The following is a 25,183-nucleotide window of genomic DNA, read 5'->3' on the forward strand; positions in this document are numbered from 1 at the left end:
TAATTTACATAAATTCCAAACTGTCATTTTAAAATGGGACTTTGGAACGAATAGTAATTTAATGTTATTGACAAAACTCTTAGTCAATTACTACGAGTACAGTGTCACGATCGAAAAAATTAACATACCTGCTACCCAAGGTCACGGCGGTCGACATTTTTGGGGTGGCAAGTTCAGAAACGGCGTGTGTTTAATACCATGGTCGTGTTTTATGTGAGTTTGGTGGTGGTCCTATACTTAATCTACTGGGTAAATCTCAGTGGCGCTTTATTATGAGCAACATTAATTTTAGTTGACCTAGTTTTTGTGCGTGTTCATTTTCTCGATTTTTTGTTTTATATATAATAATATGTATAAACGCATACAAAAGGACAACGTATTTTTCTTTCTTTTATTTTTTTATGAAAATTCATAGATTTTTAAAATGTTAATAGGTCTGTTTTCTTTCGGTTGTGAGGGTGAAGACGCGTAAAAAACGCCACAGGAGACCACTGGTATAACATCACTAGCTAGTAGCTATATACAATATACATAAATATAAATTTATATATGTATAGTGTGTATACAGTTGAGTATAAATATATATATATACATACATGTACATCTGCGATTTCGCTTTTTATTATTTCAAAATGCATCCGAGTTTTACCCTCCTACAACGTTCAGATTAAACATTATTTTTCGCTTCCATTCGGTTGTCGACCAATGCGGTATGTGTAATACATTTTGTATATATACATTTAAACGAACACAAAAACAACACACTAATGGCCCAGAACGTCGTACTAGTGCCCGGAAGTTGAAACTCTTTTATACGATTATTTTCAACCCCATCCCCGCTGTAGTAAACCCAGTGTAGGTACAATATTAATATATTATAATAGTGACTTTCTTTTTTTCTTTTTTTTTGTCAATGCTTGAGTTGTACGAAAGGTCACTGGGCATTTTGAAACTTTTCAAATGAAAATTTTAATGGGCACACGCATATATTATTTAGAACTGTAGAAATTAAATGTATTTATTTTATAACATTCATCAACAGTACATGAAACACGAATAACAACTACGCGTGAAACAGATTAGGCAGACAATTGTGCTGATTAATAAAATCAAAATATAATACAAACATATTTTCAGTAATGCTTATATTTTATGCTTTATATCTAATATTAAATTGTTCGCGAAGCACAACATTTGGAGGTAATAATTTTAATTTTTCGTCAGAAGTGTTTTTTATGTTTTTACAACAATCGATAAATCCAATCGTGGTTATATTAATTATGGTATTAAAGTACAATAAAACGTATGTAATGTTTAATTAAAACGTTCTGCATGTATGTGCTGGTGCTCTTCATACTACACTTGAAAAATACTCTAAACATTAAATATAGGTACCTTTACGATATTTTTTTTGTATTTTTAACAGTAATATTGTTAAGCACACATAATCAAGTACATGCATAAATAATTTATCGTAAAAGATTTCACATTTCGGGTCACGAACCACTTATAAAAGGCGTTACTATATTGGTATAAGTAATTATATTATTTATTATGAACAGAGTATTTAGATTTAAATTCTGGCCAGGAAATGTGTTTTTTTTACTTCATTCAATAATCCAGGTCACCTTGCACGAAAATAATGTCATATTTCTGTAATTTTTTTTTTTCAAATGTTGTGTTTCCACCAGGAACTATAATTTATTATGTATATTATTATATTATACAGCAACTCGGCTTTTAATTCCAGTTAAAAATATATCTTTTGATTGTATAGTAATATATACACTGTTGTTTTTATTTTTCATTTACACGCAGTTTAAATCGATATATAATATATATTATCGTGATACAAGACATTTATGTAAAAATAAAACAGGATTAAAAATTTTGATTGTATGCACAACACAATAAAATAAAAAACAATTTTAAAAATAATAGGTATAGTCGGTGAACTTTAGTTTTTCTGAACGAGAATATATTATATGACCGCGTGTCGGTTTAGAACATTTATACACAAAAAAGGTTAGGTTATCGGACTCAAATAATGTGCTTTTATGTTTAAACATTATTGTTTTCAAGTGTTTTTTATTGTTATTGAAGTTTTGATCAAATTCTCACCATCAATCGGTATGAAAATATTTATAATGAAAAATAATATTATTATAATTCTTCAACTATTGTTTTCGTTTAGGTATTGATTTCTTAAAATATGCGGTTCTTTCATTATTATCAGATACAAAGACAAAAATATTAAAAACCAGCCACAACAAAATGTCGAACTTCATAGAATAAATGAAATTATTTGACACAACATAGAGTAACAACATGTTGTTCATTTTAACTTTACATTTTAATGAATTAATGATCAAAAGTAATTTATTGTCGTTTAGAGGGCATCGTTGTTATTGGCGGACGCGAAGGCAATATGGTACCTACATTATAGGTATAAGATTTCATCAACGTATATCAAACACGATATCTTTGATGAATTTAACGTATAATGATAATATAATATATTGTAGTGTTACGGCTAAGCTATATTATATATATTATCATCACTAACAGGTCCAATAACATATGATGATAATACTATTAAGACAATTCTAATACAATGAACTACCTATTATTATTATGAGATCGATGGTAATCTTTACAATGTAACAAAACGTCCTCCGCAAACCATTAAATGTTTAAAAAAAAAAATGTCGAAACACCATAATCGTCAAATATAATATATGAGTACACACTACACATAATACATACTTGGGTACATGTAACATGAGCATAGTTCAGTAGGGTAAGAGTTATGGAGCTATTTCACTTCTACCACGTTCACGTAATCGTGTGAAACACACTCTCTGATTGGTAAATTAGTGTTATCGACCAATGGATACCACAGAGTACAGTGACGGTATATCAGTTCCAACTCGATTACCCAGTTAACCAATACTCCGGGGCAAAACAACCGTGACCAATATCAAACGTAATCAACCAAACTCTGATAACCAAAACTAATAAGCTCATCCTACGCGACACGGAGATAGTGGAACAACGCCTTTGTGTAATTTAAACGCAGTGGACGTACGCCCGTAAGAACTTCCGGAACTCGAGACTCACAGGGCATCGAAAGTGGTACTACCTGCGTAACCATGGTTATGTAATACCGTAAGTCATAACGGGGAGAAATTATAACGGTTGTTCATCTCCGGTTCGGCGTATATCCGCAGCCTACCATCATCGGCGAGGTGCCAAATTCCTCAAACATCATCGACTCTAATCACACCCATACGATGATACCTAACCTCACCTCACCCTCATATGGTGTTATGGCCTTAAGGGTTACGATCGATAAACCAACCGTTCAATGATCGGCAGATGTGACCTCAACATTTTTTTCCAGACATTTCAAATTAATATGAATATTAAACTTAGATTTGCAACCGATGAAAATTAAAATTAAAGTGTCTATTATTAAAGGCTCTATTATAGCTATTTTAATTATTTTTTACTATACATAATATCTGTATATGTATTGGATTGGTGAAAATATAAAATTATCTTTGATCGGTTTATATGACTATTGTGGTAAACAATTATAGTTTATCTTTTAGTACGCGAGAAGCTTGTGAAGTACAAATTGTTCAGTACACACTCACACCCCTGTGGGCATAAGTGCATATCTTACACGTTTTCACTAAAACTGTACCTAACTATCTAATGAGTTTTTGACGATTGACTGATGATACTGTCGATATCTAATTTGATGGAAACAGATATTAGAACTATTTAGAAGACAAGGGCATTGGACAAGGTACACTTTTAGTGGGAACAGGAATTAGTGGAAATGGAAATTGGAAAGGGGAATTAGTGGTAATGGGAATCGGTGGCAATGGAAAACGTACACTCTTGGTAGAAATTTGTATCGTCCCTCTCTCGACCTCTTACGGAGTGCATACCAAGGCCCATTCAGACAGACTTGAACGGTGCGGTGCAATCACGCATGAAGTGCAATTATATTATGGTAATCGACACGAATGGTCCACGGATTAAAATTAATATAAGAAATTAATGTATAAATCATTTTCTAAATAAATTCATAAGTATTAAGAGTGAAACGAGCTCCATACTACAGGCTGTACTAATAAATATTCTTTACATTTGATTTTAGACAGATAAATCACAAACACTAAAAATGAAAAATAATCTTACAGTAACCAAAAAAAAACATGAAGAAAATATTAAGCTACATTTTTTTTTTTTAACAAAATCATCGCTATATTGGGTTATCCAAATTTAACTGGGATCAGTTTTATGTAATAATTTATTATTATGTAATTTGAAATTGAATGAACCATTAGTGTGGACTCACACTAATGGGTATTACGGAGACAACCCAAATCTCATAAAACATTTTTTTGTGAACTCATTTAAGAATTTACACTTCTAAAAGAATAGTTGTAGAAAACCTGAAACAATGAAAAAGTTTCCTGCCCACTCCAAAAAACATAATACTAAACATTTTTATTTTCTATTAACACTCAGTATAATCCACACATTTTTCTCACAATATATTCACAGTTCAGTTATGGATATAAAATAATAAATAATATTTATTCTATTTTATTTTATTTTCGGGGATCATTTTTTTAACAGCCTGCGGGATTTATTTACAAAGTAATGTGACATTTAAAATGTATTTTACAGTATAATCTACAACCATTTCAATTTGGAAACATACTCTCTGCACATTTGAAACATTTTTATGACACTAAAAATTATTTCTGTAAAGAAAGACTTTGTTTTGAAAAATTATTGTCTCCTATTTCCCGCTAAAAATCTATAAACTTCAAATATTATGCAGTGTAAATGACGTGGACATTTTTTTACAAACACTTTGTGCTAATACATTTAATCATCTTTATATCATACATAACTTTTCTGCACGTGTGTACCTATTTGAACTCCTTCTAAACGGCTGAACCGATTTTGATGAAATTTTTTTGTGTGTTCGGGTGGGTCCCTGGATGGTTTAGATTTACAATTGAATCCGGTTAGTCCAACCCGGAGATGTGCTCAAAGAGAGATTTCGAAATTTACGATGTACATTTTTGTATATAAATGGTTGCCGTTAGTCACTCGAGCAGATGAGGTAAAAGCATAAATCAAATCGTCGCGTTTATGACCTTCGAATAAATAAATTATATCATAAAACAAATATGAAAGTTTAATGTATGTATGTAGCTTATATAGGTACTCAAAAACTACTTAACCGATTTTGTTGAAATTTCAAATTTTTCTAGGAGATATCAGAAAAGTTTGGAGAGTAGTTTTGAACCACATTGGATTTATATCGAGTGTTATATCCAATTCTGCCACGGGTGAATCGTCATTCTCGGTCGAATTCATTCAAGAAGAGAGGTACACCGTCTCAATTTCACCCGTGAACTGAAGTACCCCTACATAGAGCTATATTTTATATTTTTTCATATTTTCAAGGGCGAAGTCCGGTTATACAGCCAAGAATGGACGTTGGTTCATCCGAAATTAATAGTCTCAAAAGCTACAGAACAGTTTTTTATAACAGTTATATCAATACACTTCTCGAGGGTGTTTATATCTTATTTTTTCCAATTCTTATAGGCACCTAATGAGTAGCTCACACATCAGTTTTTTTGAGCTTACGAAAAAAGAAAATTTAGGTTTGTTTATCTAAATAGTTGCCCCTGGTTACAGATTATATTACTTCTGTAACTAGAAAACATATAGCATATACATTCCTTTACAAATTTTTACCTAATAAATACGAATCTGTTGCTCAGCCAACGTAGGGCAAGATTAACTATATTTTCTTATGTTATCAAATATTCTAATACATTTTCAGTCCTCTACCTATATAGTATTATAATCACATACATTATGTATCGAATATAAGTAAATTTCAGTCGTTTTAAATTTATTAGTCAGTGTCAGTTATTACTTATTAATGTGTAAAAACTTATAAAATACATCATACTTGTATTTTCATACATTGGCACTCCGAAACAAAAACAATCTATAGTGCCTATATATTACATTATATATTATTACTATTGATAATATTGAATTTGTAATGTGCTAAAATGTGCTGATTTATTAACGGCGACGTAGTCGTATAAGAGGTACCTACCTTGGTAAACTATATTGGGCACGACGCCTTTCCGGGTATCGTACAAACTGTGGACGACGTCCAACGTGATCCCTTCTTCGGACGGGTCGTCGTAGTCTCCGCCGTTTTCGAACTGAAACCCTTTGGTCGTCTCGAACTCGAAATCGATGTCCGGTTGCGTCCCCTCGTCCTGGCCCTTGTGGTCGTGTCTAATTTTCCGGGTCGCGTATTGCCGGCCACCCGAACACAGGGCCGCCAGCAACACGATACCGCAACACACCCACTGGACCCGAATGATTGTCATAGTCTTGATATTTTAATACGATCGGATTTATTCGGTTTTTTCCATTTGATTGTGGTCCGTCCTGAATTCCATTGGCCCGTGACGTAATTTATTGTCTTCGTCGTCTTCGGTGTCCATGCTCTGTACAACACGAGTAAATCAAATCGATAAGAATAATGACGTATTTAAAGTCGTTAGGTATTGTTTTTTATTGGTTTTTTTTTTTATATCGTTGTTTTTGTTAATCAAATACGGACTCACTGTGACGTCGCGTATTGATGCAAAAAACAACCAAAGAACAAAACTCGTCAATATTAATATCTGCCCACCCGGTCTACTGAGGTCAGTATAATATAAATAATATTTTGGTCCAAAGAAATCACAAGCTGACGTTTTAATAATTAAAAATAATGACTAGAATAGTATACGTGACATCGATCAGATTAATGTCATTTGTATTATCATACACGTATTGTTGTTGTATTAATGCAATTATTATATAGTTTTAAACACATAAAAAAAAAATGTTTGGACTTCGGTGGATATAAAATTGTTGAAAGGTTGCGATAAATGAATGTAACATTAATTCAAGTAATAATTTGTTTAAGTCCTAAGATTTTTTAACATACTTAAACATGAATTTGTTGGTATACTTCATTCGTATATGTTTGAATTATTTTTTACATTATTATCGATATAACACCAAGAGATAAAATTATTTTTCAATGATATGTGTAGTTTTATATTTATTATTTATAAACATGCATGAAAATATAAAACTGATCTCGAATAGAATATTCTTCAATAGTTTCCCTCAGTATAAGAAAAAACTACCGTCGACTTGTAAAAGTACTCTGAAACTTTTATGTTTGATAACAAACCTCTAAACATACCCAGCGGCTAACTGTGAGGTGATCAGAGTGAGATGAGTTACAGATTTCACCTCTGTAAAAATGTTAAATTAAAATGATTCGACCTCAATATTAAATCGTGACAAATACATTTTTTTTTTGAATTATTATGAATCATGGTTAGGTACATATATTATGGATGGTACTTATGTAATTCAATTGTAAATAATTGTTCAATGTTTAATAATATCGAAAAATAACAAACATAAAAAAGTAATTTGAAATGTATCTCTCTTATAGCTGTAACGTGATGTGGCCATATAATCGATAAACCAAATTATTTTATTTCACAGTATATTAGACTTCTATTATAATAATTTAATCAAAATGTTTTCAATAGTTTAGTAATATACGTAAATTCGTAATGCGTATATTATTATCGTATGGTCGATTTTGTATTTTATTCGTTACGCTACACATGCAAGCATCAAAATTGCATACACAATGCGCCGGGTTACAATCTAATGACGTTATGGTACGAAATGATTATGGTTGTTGTGATACTCCAATTGTGTAGACCATTAGAATGTAATTGTAAAACATTATGGTTATTTTTTGAATATGCGTATTTGCCTACTAGTGGTGGTGAATTTATATATTTTGTTGCGTATACGTGAATGGAATAATGTCGGGTTTACAACGACAAAAATTAATAATAATAATAATAATAATAATAATAATAATAATGATAATAATAAAAGGTAATAATACACTTACACCAAAAATATCGTCTTTGTTACCAACCAAACTTCTAGGGCCAATTAAACTTGCCCTGAAATTCGTTTAACTTTTAAATTAAAAACACGTACCCAGCTCGTTGTTTGTTGACAATGTATAATTATTATTGATAGTCTTAAATTATGAATAAATATAATTCCTATGAGTACCAAGAGTAATAAAAGTCAAACCGTTCGTAATTATAATTTATTGCACTCCTCGAACGAGTACATATTATCAGATTTAGTTTAGACCAGTTTTTGGTAGATTAACTGAATATGTATGCATTTTTTAAATTACATTAAATTAAATTATCAACTTTAGTGTTCATCGAATATTATATTTTATTTTATTTCCGAGACCTATATGAGTGTAGTGATTTGTATTGATTATTCCACTTAAACGGACAATTATCTGCGTCGACGGTTTTTGAATATTTTATCAAATTATGTTATTTGAGTGTTTTACAAATTTATGTTAATCAAATACAACGATGTGACAATACGGAAAATATAAAATGAATGTAGCGATAACATTATCATACCGAACCGTGTAGGTATGTTTAACATTACGAACCGACATCATTATATCATGTGATAAATTCAGTTTCCAAGGATATATTTTCAGTGAATAGATGAGACCAAGTAGATAACGAGATGCGTTGTAAGGGGTGTGATTCGAATAGACAAACTAAGAAATGAATACACTCAAAATCCTTTGAACGTACACGATGCGTCAGAAATAATAACACGGCGGAAAGAATCAAACTATATGATGGATGCTTAATGGGGAAACTAATATATCTTTATAGACAGAGATCAAAATAAAAATTACAAGGTAAAAGCGGCGTATACATTTCCATTTTAATGCGCGTTACGCTTCTCGAAATCAGATTGTGTGCAGTACTATTTATTATCATTTTGTCGATTCGTTGCAATACCCGATTCGCCGTTGTATAGTATTATTTTAATTGCCAAAAACAACACGTTAACTATAAACACGGTGATTTACCGAAAACACCCGAGCCAACCCTCATTTTACACCTAAATTGTGCATCTATTTAATTTTTAACTTTCGGAATTTTTAAACTTACTAAAACACAGAATTTTAAAATACTTACATTTTTCATGGCATTAATTAATGTATACGTGTACGGTGATGGGGACAAATGGTTTTTTTCAAATTAGCACCCTCCACCCATTTGTATAGTAAATTGTAGAGCAAATGATTGTTTTAATTACGATTTATCTAAATCAAATGTCAAACAATTAATTTTTGAATTATTTTACTTGATATACTAATTGGATTATTACATTATATGTTAAGAAGATTTGTAAGTATATGGAAATCAGTAATCACTAATCAATATGAATTTATAGTTATTTTATAATTTGTATAAATTGTATGAGTACCTATAACAAGTAATTGACTAAATATTATTACATTTATTTTATACATTAAGTGTACATAACATCAGAATCTATGTTTTCTAACCATGGAGGCCAATTATCCTTGGTTCATAAAGTACAAAAACTCAGAAACTACCTACTCATTTGAATCCCGATTCGCATCACATTATTTTAAAAAAAATAATAATAATCAGTCCAAAGGCATTACTCTTTTAAAATTAAGAAGGCAAACCATATCATTACAGAACACACTATAAATGGCATTAAAATGTAAGTGTCTATAATGTGGTACGCATTAGAAACTCGGTGTCTTCTGTTGGATGGACGAAAAGTTTCCCACCAAATATTTTTTTGTTTGTGGGTCTGAACGATTTTCTTGAAAATTTCAATTTCCATGTTACATTTGTCGTGTGATTTCTTCTTTTTAATTTATTCAAAAGCTACTAGTATTAGTATACAACTATAAAGATAACTCAACAATAATTACAATATAATAACATGTGTCATTTTTTTACTTTTGTATTCTACTAGTGAAGTCGAGTAGATCTAAAAATAGGTCTAAAATAAATACGATAGTCTTAAAACAATTGTCAGCGATATACGATTGAACGTAAAGTTCCTATGATCAAAAAAATTAATAAAAATCAACAGGGAAAACTATTATAATTCTTTTGGATTTTATTATTTATATTTTTATTATATACTAATACGTAGTATATATATATACGTAATATTCATACTTCATAATCATAAAATTAATACATACAATTTTAAAACGTTCCTATACAGAATATAAATAATCAATAAATGTAAATTATAAGTTATAACCTTTTGAATTCTGACTGGGACTATGAATGTATTGGTTTTAGTGTTTTACATAATGGGTTCTATTTTTATTGACTGTCGTCTGCCATCATTCTTTATCTGTATCAGTCAATAAGCTTCAATCTAAAACTTTAAGGGTGGTTTCTGGTAAAAAATTGGATCTAGTTAGTGCTTGCCGTGGTAAAAAGGACATTTTCAAATTATTTGAAGAAACAACGAAAAACAGGAATACTTAGGTACTCAATGCTAGTTTTTAACAAAATCAATTTCATATTAATTTGTTAAGAAAAAAAAAAATTTTAACTCAAAAATGAATAACCATAGATACTTGTAATTTATTCAAATATGTATTTTAGAATTTTGTTTATCGATACATTTTTATGTTAATAAAAGTTTAAAAAATCATGAAAAGGTAATACAATAGGTCTATCATAAGTTAAAAGCAATTGAAAAGTATCTAAAATACAGTGACAGTTTTTTTATAAGCGTCTTAAGTTAAAATTTTTATGAAATTCGTCAAAACATAAGTTCAAATTATTTTGTAATTCAAAATTTATAAAATGTCCAACTTTAATAGAATAGTTCAACGTTAAGCAATATACATTTTTATGAGGCGTTTTAAGGCAAATGTTGACATCATTGGATATCCAAACATATTATTGTACCAACGAATATTCTCCTCAAGCATATTAAATCATGCAATAAACCTACTAGTTTGTTATAATACAAATAATAGTAATCGTAAAAATGTATAACACTTCATTGACAGTTATTATTTAAATTGTCAGTTCCTATAATATACAATGACAATATTTAGATTCATTTTAAGCTATTGTTTACACGACAACATTGTTTTTTAATTTTTAATAAATAAACTCATGAGGAATTTCGTATCAAAATAATACATACTATGAGTTTGATATTGTTCTATTTAACGTTTTAATACAACAATATCGTACGTTAACGATCTATATTTATGTCACAGATCGTTTCCGCAATATTTGGTTGATATAACATTACCTATATCTTGAATACAGTGTCCTGATAAAAAAAGTTTAAAAACGATCAACTTTTTTAACAAACTTTTATCGTTCATACAACGGGAGACGGGAGTCATACATTATATAGTCAACGTTTGTATATAATTATTGATGATAAACACCATTGTGTGTGTCAATGTGGCTCAACTTTCCGTTCAAAAAAATGCCAACTCTATAAAAATCTACACCTTTAGATAAAATACATTATGCATTTTAATGGTTTTATGTTGTTTCAGTGTGTATAACAAACTATGCATAATGTATTATTCGATATTTAATAATGACATTTGTATGCATACCATTTAATTTATTCATGTTAATATAATATATACAAGAATATAATATAATGCATACATTATTTGATCATTTTTTCCACCGTTAAGTCATGAAAAGTAAAAGTCAAAAAGGATACAGTTACCAGTGGCAGAGCACTCGTTTTTACTCTGACTTTGGAAAATAATAGTGAATTTGTTGAGAATAAATATATCGATATTATTGTATACTCGCCAGTAATAACAAATAATCCGATTTAATAAACAATTTTAAAATTAGATTAAATATAAAACCAAATTTACATTTCTTTAGTCTAAAATTTATTTTCTGTCTTTTACAATTCAATTTTAAATAATATATGTGTGATGAATAGAAAGTACCTACTACTACCAAAATAAAATTTTATGAACATTTTTTACTGTATGAAAATACATTTGAGATATATTAATATGTTAATATTGCACAAATAATTGTTGGGTGGCGTATATAATATTAATCCCGTTATTTCAGACACAACTTTAATTCATTTTACTTTTAAACATAAACTATTCAAAAATCAATCATCAAGATTTCCAAAAACAATTAATTGCTATAAACAACAACAAACAAAATAATTGATCTACTCTAAAAAAATAATGCCATCTAATTTTCTTCTTGGGAACATTAACAGAAATAATTCGTTATTAAACTATACAGGGTGTCCCATGAGAATTTACTATTTTAAAGTGGCAAGCTAATGGTGTTTACATTTCATCCCCCCTCCCACTACACTTTGAAATAGTAAATCCTCCTGGGACATCAGTGGCGTATTCTGGCGGTGTGTACAAAAGGGGTTATTTGACTCGGAGTGCATATGGCTCTACGTACATTGTTATAGCTCCTTACTAAAATTGTTTCTCTTTTATTGTATTTTCTTGCTGTATGAAAATGTATTAATACTTTTCACTAGGTAGTGTTATAGTTTTTTATTATTATTATTATTATTATTATTGATCTATATAACATATCGGCAACTATACCAGTTAATTCAAAAGTCTTATTTACACAGTCGTATTCTATTATTTACAATATACGTAGGTACGCTAACTTAAATTGTATGAGAATCAATTTTTGATTCAATTGCTTTGAATAGTTTATTGGTTGTCTCAGTGATAATTTTTTTTGTTTTTTGCTTTGCATCTTTGTAAGTTTTGGGAGATTTCACCCTAAAATCCATCAAGCTTTAAAATATCGTTAGAAAATTCAAGAAATTGTACTATCGCCAAAAACAAATGACCCTTGAGGAGAAGCAGTACAAACAATAAAAATGTATAACCAACTATGAATCTGCAGTAAACAAATACAAGGCCAAAATTTGACTTCCAACTCAAGCAATTTGTTCTCAGAAAACCCAAGACCTACAATCTACATCGCAGAATAACATTATTACGCAATTATGTGCCCGCATGTTATGATAAGAATAGATACCAATGTTTAAATCTATGTCGTTGTCTAATTATGCTGAACATTATGCTAGTACTGAACTATATTATATTATCTACCTCTAACGTACATAATTTGTATACGATTAGAAATTAATTGATAAAAATGTATAATTTAAGTGTATTCAAGTCTAAGTGAATCAGTGTTGTGCTAAAGTAAAAGATAACCCTTTCACTCACCGACTGAAAAAAATTCAACCCTCGATCTAGGACATCCTCAGCATCATATGATTGATAAATAATGTATTCTTCATGAATAAGCATAATTTAACATTGTTGTGAACATAAAAAATAAATAGGTGTAAAATAATTTTACAGATGTCAACTAGAGCATGCTAATTTTTTCATTGTTTGATTAAACGATTGATGGTTCCGAACAACTTTTGCCAGTTTTGAATAAGCAGCAGAAAAATTTAATAAAATCGTATACTGAAAATAAAACTATACGTTTATACATATATATATATTAAATGTTTTATTACTATAAATAAGTAATAATTATTCATTGGAGCTAAAGATATTCTGTAAAATATGCATTTTTGTACTTATAAAGTTTATGAAATTAACTATAAGTGTATAAAATACAGGGCTTTTGGTAAAAGACACGTTTATCAGGAGAGGAAAAAGTGGGACATTTGTTTTGAATATTATGTTATTTATAGTGAAATTGTTCAACATTTATTACTCTAGTTTGAATTGACCTACAAAAAACCAGGCTCGGTACTCCGTGATGTATTACAAGTTTTACACAACTAGTAGTAGTAGTAGTTATTGTATTATTTAGTTATACACATAGATATATAAACACTTCTGAGAGCTTATTTTTTTTTTTAAATGCCCCAAACACGTACATTAATAATTGCAATTGAATGATATGGTTGTTGTAAAAATAATGCTGAAACAAAGGCTGAACCTTATTTTTGTCTAAATATTATCTCTTATACATACAGAATTTCCGAGATACGGTGAATCCTGACAGTCACCACTCACCTATTACTGTCGACATACACCTATTAGTACGTTTTGGGTACACGTTAAATAATAATAATTGTAATAATATAAAATATTCATAATCCTTTATTCCAACATAATAATATTTAAAATTATAGATATGGTATTTTGATGATACCCAGACCGATATCAAAATAATTGCACTTTTCAGTTTTTACTATGATACAGTCGGACTTGTTTAACTCAAATAAGAAGGCACCATCAAAAACTTCGAATTTTCAAATAAATCGAGTTTTCCAAGGATAATTCAACAATTGGAAATACTAGGATTCGGGGAAAAGTTAGACATATCAGCGATTTCGAGTTAAAAAAGTTCGAGTTAACCAAATTCAACTGTATACGTATACCTACATTGAAATAATATAACATGGCTGTCATTATTATTATTTTATCTCTCAGTTATTTTGAAACTTATTTCAGATATAACTTATTAAAAAAATGTTATTCCACAATTTGGTGGTTAGTTAAATAGCACTATCGCTACAGGTTGTTACGAAAATATACATTTAATACACACTTCAAGGCTAGTAAAGGTCCAAGAGAAAATTGTACTAACGGTAACGACTGTGTAGTTAATTAGGCGTATCATTAATATTTATAATATTAGGAGAAAACCTTTTCTCTGATCTGATTTGTAACTATGACAAAAAATTAAAAATATATATTGCCCTATAAGTAAAATAATATGGAGATAACAGGACTATCTACTAATAACGGGACAAACAAAATCCGTCCCCTTCAAGGTCTGCCGGGACAAGGCGACATGATGCGATAAAAAAGGGACAATCCCGTATTGAACATGACGTATGGTCACCTAAGGTTCTATATCAATACAATATTATCTGCAATCATAATCCCTTTACGAAACTCATGAGGTTATCAAAACAATTTACTAATTTCTCGCATGAAAACAAAGTTCTCATCGTTATTTGTGCGCATTTAGGTATGTAAGGCGGGTAGACATCGTTAGTTAAAATTTGCACATCAATTCGTATACTTCGGTTAATAATATTATTATGTTTGAACAATGACAATTTCAGCACAAAGACTGCTTTCAACAGGCACCAAATTCAGACGACTACGTTCACAGCAGCAATATAATATATATTATGTGTAAACGACTTATGGGTATGTCATATATATAATATATATATATAAATATATATGGCATGTATAAAAGTACTTCTAGCAATTATCGTTTGCGCACAAAATATATTCAATATTATCATATTTGATTTTCAGAAAACTTGGTAATCTCGAAATGTCAACACTTAAAAATACGTGCGCTGGAAAGTTTGAAGTTAGCGCGTCCCCTCGATATGTGCGGATAAGTGAATAAGCGTATTATAAAATATTAGTTTGATTTTCAAAGTTCTACAATGTTCTATATAAGTGCATTTATTATTTTAACATTGGCGAAATATGATTTATGAATGACATTGACAACATCGTAAGTAAAAATAAAACACATGAATAAATTTTACCTCCACTGTGCGACTACTGCTACTTATAATAATATGATCGAGGCAACGGCATTGGTGACACGATCGGTAAAACGATCATCGAACGATGATATAATGATATGCAGTTTATTATTTTACAAAAGCGCGAAAACTGAAAAGTGTACATTTTTTATACTAGAGTGTTGTTCCCCATATCTTTGGCGAAAGTTGGATTGAAAGTCATAAATAAAATCTAGTTTTACGTAATACGATTGACACGTCTGATACGTACCGATGTACATAAAGCTGGCCACTGGGTAACTGAAAACAAGGTACTGATAGCAGTACCTTTGGAGAAGTTTAAAAAGCGTAATAAATCAAATTCACGCCCTTTTTGTTGAGCTGAAGCACCGTGGAAGGAAAAAAATACAATCATTTACACGGTGTTTCAAAACAGATAATTTCAATGAAATTAATTTCATTATTTAGAACGAGGCATTTCTGTCGGTGAAAGTTTTTATTTAAAATATTCACGAAAAGAGAAGAAGAAAATGTCGCTTCTTTAATTCATTTATACTTAATGATATCATATATTAAGTTTAATCCTTGAACAAATGTACCTATTTATTTGAATGCATTGTTCTTGAGTTAATAATAATATTATTGTTATTAGTTTTGGTATAACCCATTTACCCATTCCAACTTTAAAATGACTTACGGTAGGTAGTAATAAATGTTCACAAATTCCTTATGTTTCTTATCTTATAAGTAAGTAAGAAAGTAAAATTGTTTATATTATATTGTGGATAAATTATAGTTTTACACGATTTTGAATCGAGTTGTGGTAAAACACAATTGTTATGCAAAAATGTAGTGTTATGGTTGTTTATGGGGTTAAATAATGAACTTTTCTTTTTTTAATTTGTACATTGCTCACAATTTTAGATTCTACGCGGAACGATAAATGTATAGGTTTAGCAATTATATTATATCGTGAATTTGTGTGTGTGTGTGTGTGTGTGTTTTTTATGCCTGACGCCACCTTAGTATCAGTTAAAATACTTCAATCTTCAACTTTAAAAGTGGTTTCATGTAGCAAATTGAATGTAGTTGGTACTTTAGGGAATACATAATTCCTAGTATGTACTTTTAAAAATAATCGGGAAAAACGAAAAAAATATCTAGAAAACTGGAATATTAACTCAAAATTCACTATTCGACGAAATAGACTATGTTTTTTTACAATTTATATAATATTTATAATAGCATTTTCTAGATATGATGTATAATTTTCAGAATAGTTTTGCCCTCTTTGAGATATTTATCCAAAATTTTTTACTTTTTCGCCTTTTTATTCAATTAACGCAGCATGACAATAAGAGGTTCTTTGTTTGTGGTTTTTATAACGATTAAAAATACAAAGTACTTCAAAGAGAAATAACAGTTACCTCTAACTATTATAGTGATGTTGTAATTTTAAAAATATTAACTATAAGAATTTGAAACTTGTCGTTTTTATGTTTATAATTATATTTTTAACACGATATTTTCATAATATTTAGACTAATTTTAAACATTTTTAACTCTTCTATTTACGTCGTCATGTACGGAATGTTGATGTTGACTTAAAACAAAGAACAATAATATATGAAATAATATTCAAATAATATGTAATAAGTAATAAAATAAATTTGATTTTTTTTTATCAATAATCAATATTAGTTAAACAGACATTTCTTCTAACAGAAGTATATATTAGGTACAGTTAATAATATTATAAATAAACTATAAATATTCTTAGAAATAGAATCGCCACTCAATTATCAATTCTTACATCTAATTCTATGATATTGAGTTTCCATTTTTTCCAATCATTGAATTCAAATGTAACACATCCATTATACAGTGATCTACTCAATGGCGAGATACACTCAAAATCTTCTATACAATATGATAGTAAATTGAATTTACTAAATTTACTAAATTCCCTGGTATTTTTTCAAGTTTATAAATAGTTTTGAACATTTTTGTTTTTAATATAAGACTTATAATTATTATTTGTAGGCTTATAAAATTAATTTTCAAAGATTAAAATAAGGAATTCAATGATAAAGTCGTAACACACAGTAAAAGTTTCTGAAAGTATATGAACAACTCTGTAAATTCTTAATTTTTCAATTTCAATTTTTAGACAACGCTCTTAGTATAATGGAATAAGTGATTTAAAATTCAAAAGTTTTTGGATATCTCCTTGAAAAGTCTAGAGTAGTTGAAATATATTTACCTATATCATAAACTACTGATTTCTGTGGACATAATACTTTTAAATTTTTAAAATATATCATTGGACTCAGTAGAGTTTCATACTGTACATATTACGATAGATAAAATTTAAATCTAAAAACATATTTCGATATTTATTGTATACTCATGCGGAATTCATTCTGAGCAATGTTTTTATGTATAGTACGAGTACATGTATTTTTATTATTACTACAATGTATATTTTTTAAATTTTTATTATTTTATTATTTTCTTGCATTTAATGTACAGAATCAAATATTTTATAACTTTTACTTGAGTTACTTTTTAAAACATAAATAATTTGTTACGATCGTCAGTTTGAAGAAATGTGTAATACAATTGAGCCTGGTTAAAATTCAATGACCAAAGGGACCATATGAAAATGTAAAAGAAAAAAATTTGAAGTAAAAGTGGTTCTAAATTTCAAACCGTAGGTAACTCAATATTTATTCACATAAAATCGGTCTCTAAGTCCCAAAAGAAGGGCAAATAAAATATGTGAAATATCAATAAGATGCAACTATATCTAAAAGGATACAAAAAAGAAAAATATCTTAGGTAGGTTATAAACGATTGACATCTTTTAATTCTTTTGAGTGATTCTGATAAGTAAAATGAAAAATTAATGTATAAATAAAAATATTACCTTGTAGTTAATCGAATTAATATACATATTGGTCATTAAATAAACTTTTTTTTCTACGTTTTCATAGGTACGTATATAAAAGTATTATTTTAAGAATGTACAACGAAAAACAAAATATTTTCATCAATAAATAAAAAAATTTTAATTCTATAATGTTTACAAAAGCAAATTTTAATCATTTTAATAATTTCAGCATTCAATCGTGATTCACTTAAAACGTTTACTTGACATTATATGCGTAAACAAGGTATTTTTTATGCAATAATATAATTTCAATAATTAATCATGAGTTACCTACCTAAATAATACTTTTAGTAATTCATAACATATAGTATAATAATATGTTTATTACACTTAAATTATTATTCTTATATAAAATATTATCCATCAAATTTAAAAAAAAAATATTTGTATCTTTGTATTTTTGAGCCTGTATTTTTGGAATCTTGATTTAAGTTTTTTTATGTTACAATTGATTTAATTTAATTTACACTTGATTTAATTCTTTAACTTTTTATTAAAATAATAATTTGCCAACCAGACTTTGTGCTGGTTATTTTATGAATATGCAGTATGCCTATTGTATCTCAATTTATTATAGTAATACCTACCTATTTTTTGTTCTGTACTTTCCCTTATTTTCTTAATTATTACGGAAATAACTTAAGGCAATGACGTGATAAAAATATTTAAATTCATACTTGAAAATCAAAAATTATTCAGATCAAATTATTATTTGATATAGGTGGTGATGAATGTAATCACCCAAATATAACTTACGTATTTTAAAATTTGTCAGCTTTTACTTATAATAAAATAAGGATTACATTTGGAATTTTCTAACTTAAAGATGAATTATAAATGTTGTTAGTAATAATGGTAGATAATGCCATGATAGTAGAAAATACTGTTTTTATATATATTGTTATTGTTATTTTGTTGTTTTATAAAATAATTAATTGTATGGCCTTAATATTATAATACTTTTACTGTTGTTTTTCTACAAGATGGGTACCTAGCTAGGTAATCAGAACACGCTGCTATAAATTTCTAATTTTATGTTACTGACCAACACTGGCGATAAATAATCTTGTTTTTTTATTTAATTGTTTATAATAAATGTACGATGGTTATGGCAGGCGAATGGCGACCAATACTAAACGTATAGTTACCTAGTCGTAAATCATCAGCCATTATTGTGCAGGTCGAACGTAAAAACTTCAAGCTTTTACATTATATTATATCCTTTGAAGTCTTAAAACGGTCCAATTGTAAGGTAAGATAATAATTATACGTATTAAATTATTAATAATCTTATTTAACATAACTTCACCTTAGAACTTAAAAGACAAGACAATGGCTTATTAATTATTAGTAAACTTGCATAATAATTTCTAATTTCAAGTACCCCCAAATATTTCTGTTAGATTTCTATATTATATTTTATAAATTTACTCAACTTCGTTATCACCTGATTGATATTTTTAATAGATGAAGGCTTGATTTGTATAATACACATTTAAAATACTAAATCGTGTAATAGGTAACATTATTATAATAAAAAATATTAAATATACTCGTATAATAAAATTAATTATATTGAACTTTTTAATATGCGACAATTAACGTATAAATGTATCAAAAAAAATTCAATTGCGATATCTATTTTATCAACGAAATTGTCATAAAAAATCAGCTATTCGTAAACATTTCAAATATTAGAAATACATAGAATACGTATCCAAATTCTATAATTCTCCTCTTTCCCGGACTTAAAACAGTTTAAGACTTTACACGTGATTAGATTTGTAATTGAAAACTTTTAAATGTGTGTGATCAAAATATAGGTACTTCTTAAGAAATATATCATATTGTTTTCTTTACGATTTACTATAGAATTCGTATTAATGTTATGTTGCGTGCCTTATAGTAAAAACTAGAAGCCCTCAAACCTACTCTTTCAAACCGCTTTTCCGTATGCATTCATTTTGAACTATTATAACTCAACATCCATTAGCTACAAAGGAAAAGTTATGCTTCCTGCAGAAATAAACGTTGGTAAAATATAATGTACGAAACTTCCATTTGATAAAATACTTTGAAACTTAACATCAAGCTGTTGTTTACTGAAGTGAACCCTTTTATAAAATACAGATAAAGCTCTTTACATTTTAAACAGTTTTTAATATTTTAAACTTCTTAATAACAATTTTATTGTTATAATGCATCTGAATTGCTTTAGATGATTGTATACTTTCCACTAAAGGTAAACTACCAACACCTAATTATTTCCATATCCAAAATGTATCAGTAAATGTATTAATGATTTTGTTTTATTTTTCACTTTTCGTTAAGACATTTATTGGTGACAATATTATTACCTATATTCTTATATTTAAAATAAAATATTAGAAATCTACAATATTTTTATCAACGAGGTCATAACAAATTTAAATTAAAAACAAAAAATATGTTTTTTTTTAATGAATTTCAATTTTTTGTTGTGTACACTCTGCTAAACAAATAATGTAATTCAATATACATGATAAATCAAACTTCTAATATTATATTGTTTGCCTACATGGCTAAGTTTATGTTTAAATTGTATTCTGAATATCGATAATTGACAAACAAATTCACTAAAATTATTAAGATTAACAACTAATATTTAATGTATCTAGTAAAATATATAGTATTTAATATAACTACAAAACGGTTTCCTATAACAAATTTGAATTATATTATTCACATTCAATTTGACTTTGTTTATTCACTGAAGGAAATATCCTTACATACATAGAAACAAGAGATTAGTTGTGGTCAGAATGGGGTAGAAAGAATGTGGTTAGTCGTAAAATCTCATCGAATATATTATTTCCTTGACCATGGAGCGTATCTAGGGTTTTATTCCAGGGGAAAATAATGGATACATACCTGATACCTACATACCTATACCACAAAGATCAAAATATAGAATAAATCAGTGTTTCAAAAGTTATACATACACAACATTTGTCAAAAAAAAAAAAAAATAGAACAACGTAAAAGAATGTAAAAAAATACCATTTTCGAATTTTGAACAGTTTTATTTTTTCTTATTACCAAAATATGATTATAAGTTATAATGTAAGACTTATTGCACCACGTTAAAGTGCTCAAAATTCTAACCTAATGATCAAGTTCCTAATCATTTTTGTCATCTTCTGCACTATAACGGTGCTCGGTGTTTCTAATAGATAATGCAAAAAAAATAGATTGATACATCATTTTTCGGTTAGATAATTTACTCAATCATACATTTCTATTCGTTTCATTATATTCAGTTTTAAGTAAAAAAAATGTATTTAGATGATAATTTTTTTTAGTGGTTTTCGATGTTACCCGTATTATATTTAAAAACATTTAAATTAAATATAATGTTATTGCCTATTGAGACTAATTAACTATGGAGAATAAATATATTAGGTACATTATGTTCTATTTTTTCTAAGAACAGCAATCAGTAATTATTGGAATAATATGTTAACATTATATTATATTGATGTTAAATGATTATTAAAATGATGATAAAATAATAATAATATGAAAGCGACATTATTAAAATCATCCTGGCCTTCAGGAAAGTGTTCTTAACTTCTCATACATACATAATAATAGAATGGAAATGTTGTTTATCAATTCATATACAAAACTTTTTACATTTTCTCAGCCTTTTTTGGTGGGGGGGGGGGAGGGGCATGAGGCCACGAGACCACGAGCACTTATAAGCCTCTGCTTGACCTCATATTACTCGTATGTTTAATACCTGGAGACTTTTTAATGTTTATGATTTCTATAAGACATAGGTAATATAACAATGGCTTATTATTTTTTGTTATTACAAGAATAAAACAATACTATCAATTTATTACGTTTTAATCGTTTATCAATAAATGATAATATACATTCTTGAATTGTGTAACTTAAAGTTTTAGTTTACTTATATTTACTACTATCACAAAATTATTAGATTTAATTAGATAAACATAAAACGCTTTTGTATAGCTAGAACGTATAGACTATAATAGTACCCACTCTATTTTAGAAATATTTTTTATCATTCGTATATCATAATACTTATTGATGTGAATATTCTGTACAGCGTGTATAATCGTATAAGGTCATTATAAATAGTACAGACCTAAACACCTGTGGAACTAAATTGCAATTTATTTATGTCTTGTTTATTAATTTATTTACTTGGTTTATTAATGGTATTTATCGCTGTTTGTCTTATAAACAAGCGTCCACAGCTTATGACTGAATAAAGTGCACATTTTATAAATATTAAACATCTATAATCTAATTTTTTAAAAAAATAATCATAACGATATATAAACTAACTTTTGAGTTCAACTTTTCTACTACGTGTCTTGAGTCAAATATATTATTACCTTGGTTCACAGAGGACAACAACTGTGTGGCGGGCAAGTCGAGCGTGTTGAAAGAACGTAATACACAAAAAAAAATTAAAATATTTTTTGTGTATTTACGACTGGATTTCGTGGGTGGCTCGCGGCACGTGTGTCGCGGTAGACAGTCGACGGTGAACTGAATGTCCCGAACTCCCGAACGTTACCGACTTGAACGACGACGTCACCGCACGCGAATAGAGATGGGCGCAGGGAGGCACAAGGGGGACTGGCAATAGTGTGCGTACCCGCCCCTTCCTTTCCTGACGAAAACCGCACGAAAATTAGCCCTTCCAAAAGAAAGGATAAAAAAAACAAAAATATAAAAAAGCAACTACTGTGCCTCACGTACGCTACTTGTTATAAATAAGCTCTCACCTGACTTCATTTAGCACTCTTTATGTATTAAATTATAATTCATTGTACCTGTGTGCATGCTGCTCCACTGAATCGATAGTCCGTATGCGTAAAGGTAAAAAAATAAATACTAAGGCCTGAGTGAACTGAGGGATACTTTACTTTATACTGAAGGGCAAAACTTAGGGGGTAGAGCAATGGTCTAGTGCAAGGGTCACCAAATGGCGGACAGTGGGAGACGAACTTTATCTATAGTCTGCAGACAAGAAATGTATTTTGTTTATGATAAATTAAATGAGGTTTTCATTCAACTTCATTTTATTTTTTATTTCACCTTTAATATCTTTCAATAAACGGGTTCATTAAAATATTATGGTTCCCAAAATGTTCTGAATTACTAAAGTGGTCCTTCAATATATTATTAATTGATGATCCTTGACTATAGTGTCATACCTACTGCACATTTTAAATGCACGGCAAATCTTAACTGGCTCAGCAAATTCAGTATTTTAACCTTATAAATAATAATATAAGTGTTAAATCTTATCTTATTTTAAATAAATAAATATCGACAGCTTTGTAAATGCAAATTTTTGTCACGCCAGTACAAAAAAATAAATTAAGTGGGTGACAAAGTCTAAACACTGGCCTGTTTATTGTGTTTATACTGCTCGCAAGACAAAATAAATACTATATTTTACGTTTTATTTTTACAGATATATACTTCAGAGTGGGGAGGGGAATATTTATGTGTCGAAAGCAACTCGCGATGTTTTGAAAAGTTCACTGGAACGCCGACCGCTCGCGTAACACGTTTATGGTATGTTTGGTACCTATAGGTACACATAGGACAGTAAAATGATTTAGTGGGGCCAGTGATTGTATCACAATAATAATATATTATATTTGTTTCTCGTTCGTAATAGTTGTTGGGAGTAAAATTATAGCTCAGCAAATCGACAACGTTTTCTTAAAAAATAACAATATACATTATTGCACGAATTCACGTGGTATGATGTTATGTTTATTTATTTTTTATCCGATATATATAGCCGCAGAACATCCGATTCGTCCAGTGTTCAGACTAATAAATATTCAAACTTTATTCGCTCACGTGTGTTAAATAAATTTGAAACTTTACATGATATATTATTCACACTGTACATGGTATAGGTATAATATATTATATTTTCTGAATAACAATCGTAATTTTTTTTCTAAAAAGTACCTACGCCTACGCGTACCTATTAATAATGATATTGTTTTGCAAAAGAAATGCGTACATTTTATATTTTTCACTCATAGACATTCTTCTGAATATTGAAACTCTTAGTATAGTACTGATAACACTAAATTGAATTCCACATTTCGTATGGTAACAGTTTAAACTTGTTAGTACTCGTAATACACCTAAATATTTATTACGAAAACTAATATAATGTACGATGACAATCGGTCAATCTTGCACATGGAAAATATAGTGTTTTTTTTTAACTTTACGTTTGTGGGAGTTAATTTAAATTTAGAAACTATAAGTGAGAATAATGGACATGCTTTTTATAACAACTTCTATATTTTTGTACTATTTCCATTTAATTTTAGATTCTGAGCAGAGCAATCAATATATTGGTTTTACAATGGAATGCTCTTTTTCTGTATTCCTTTTGTAGCAGTTAAGTGCTTCAATATTAAACTCGGAGTGATTCCTGGTTCAAAATGTATCTAGTTGGTACTAAAGGGAGTCAAAAGTATAAAATTATTTTCTTTAAATGTGGAAGAACTAAAAAAAATGAAATGTGAAAATCTAGTTGTAATATTTTTTTTTATATCTATTTGTTATTGATCTTATTATGTTGTTGTAATTCAAAAATAAATAACCGTAAAT

The 25,183-nt window shown here is 28.6% G+C and overlaps 1 protein-coding gene across 3 annotated transcripts in view; it reads right to left on the minus strand.

Annotated features, from left to right (window-relative positions):
• The window catches only part of LOC111040317, a 96,071-nt gene extending 72,980 nt beyond the window's left edge, over nt 1–23,091 (minus strand). For 2 of the 3 annotated variants that reach the window (XM_022324186.1, XM_022324184.1), the window contains exons 1-2: nt 22,924–23,090; nt 6,170–6,572 (exon numbers count right to left, since the gene is read on the minus strand). In XM_022324186.1, coding sequence (XP_022179878.1) covers nt 6,170–6,452 — 283 coding nt within the window. In that variant the 5' untranslated portion in view covers nt 6,453–6,572; nt 22,924–23,090. Of the gene's footprint in view, nt 1–6,169; nt 6,573–22,923 lie in introns of all 3 variants that reach the window. The other variant, XM_022324187.1, reaches the window with a different exon arrangement.
• Between the last annotated feature and the right edge of the window lie 2,092 nt (nt 23,092–25,183).

The sequence above is a fragment of the Myzus persicae genome, unplaced genomic scaffold (genome assembly GCF_001856785.1).
Source record: "Myzus persicae strain clone G006 unplaced genomic scaffold, MPER_G0061.0, whole genome shotgun sequence".
Taxonomy (NCBI): Eukaryota; Metazoa; Arthropoda; class Insecta; order Hemiptera; family Aphididae; genus Myzus; species Myzus persicae.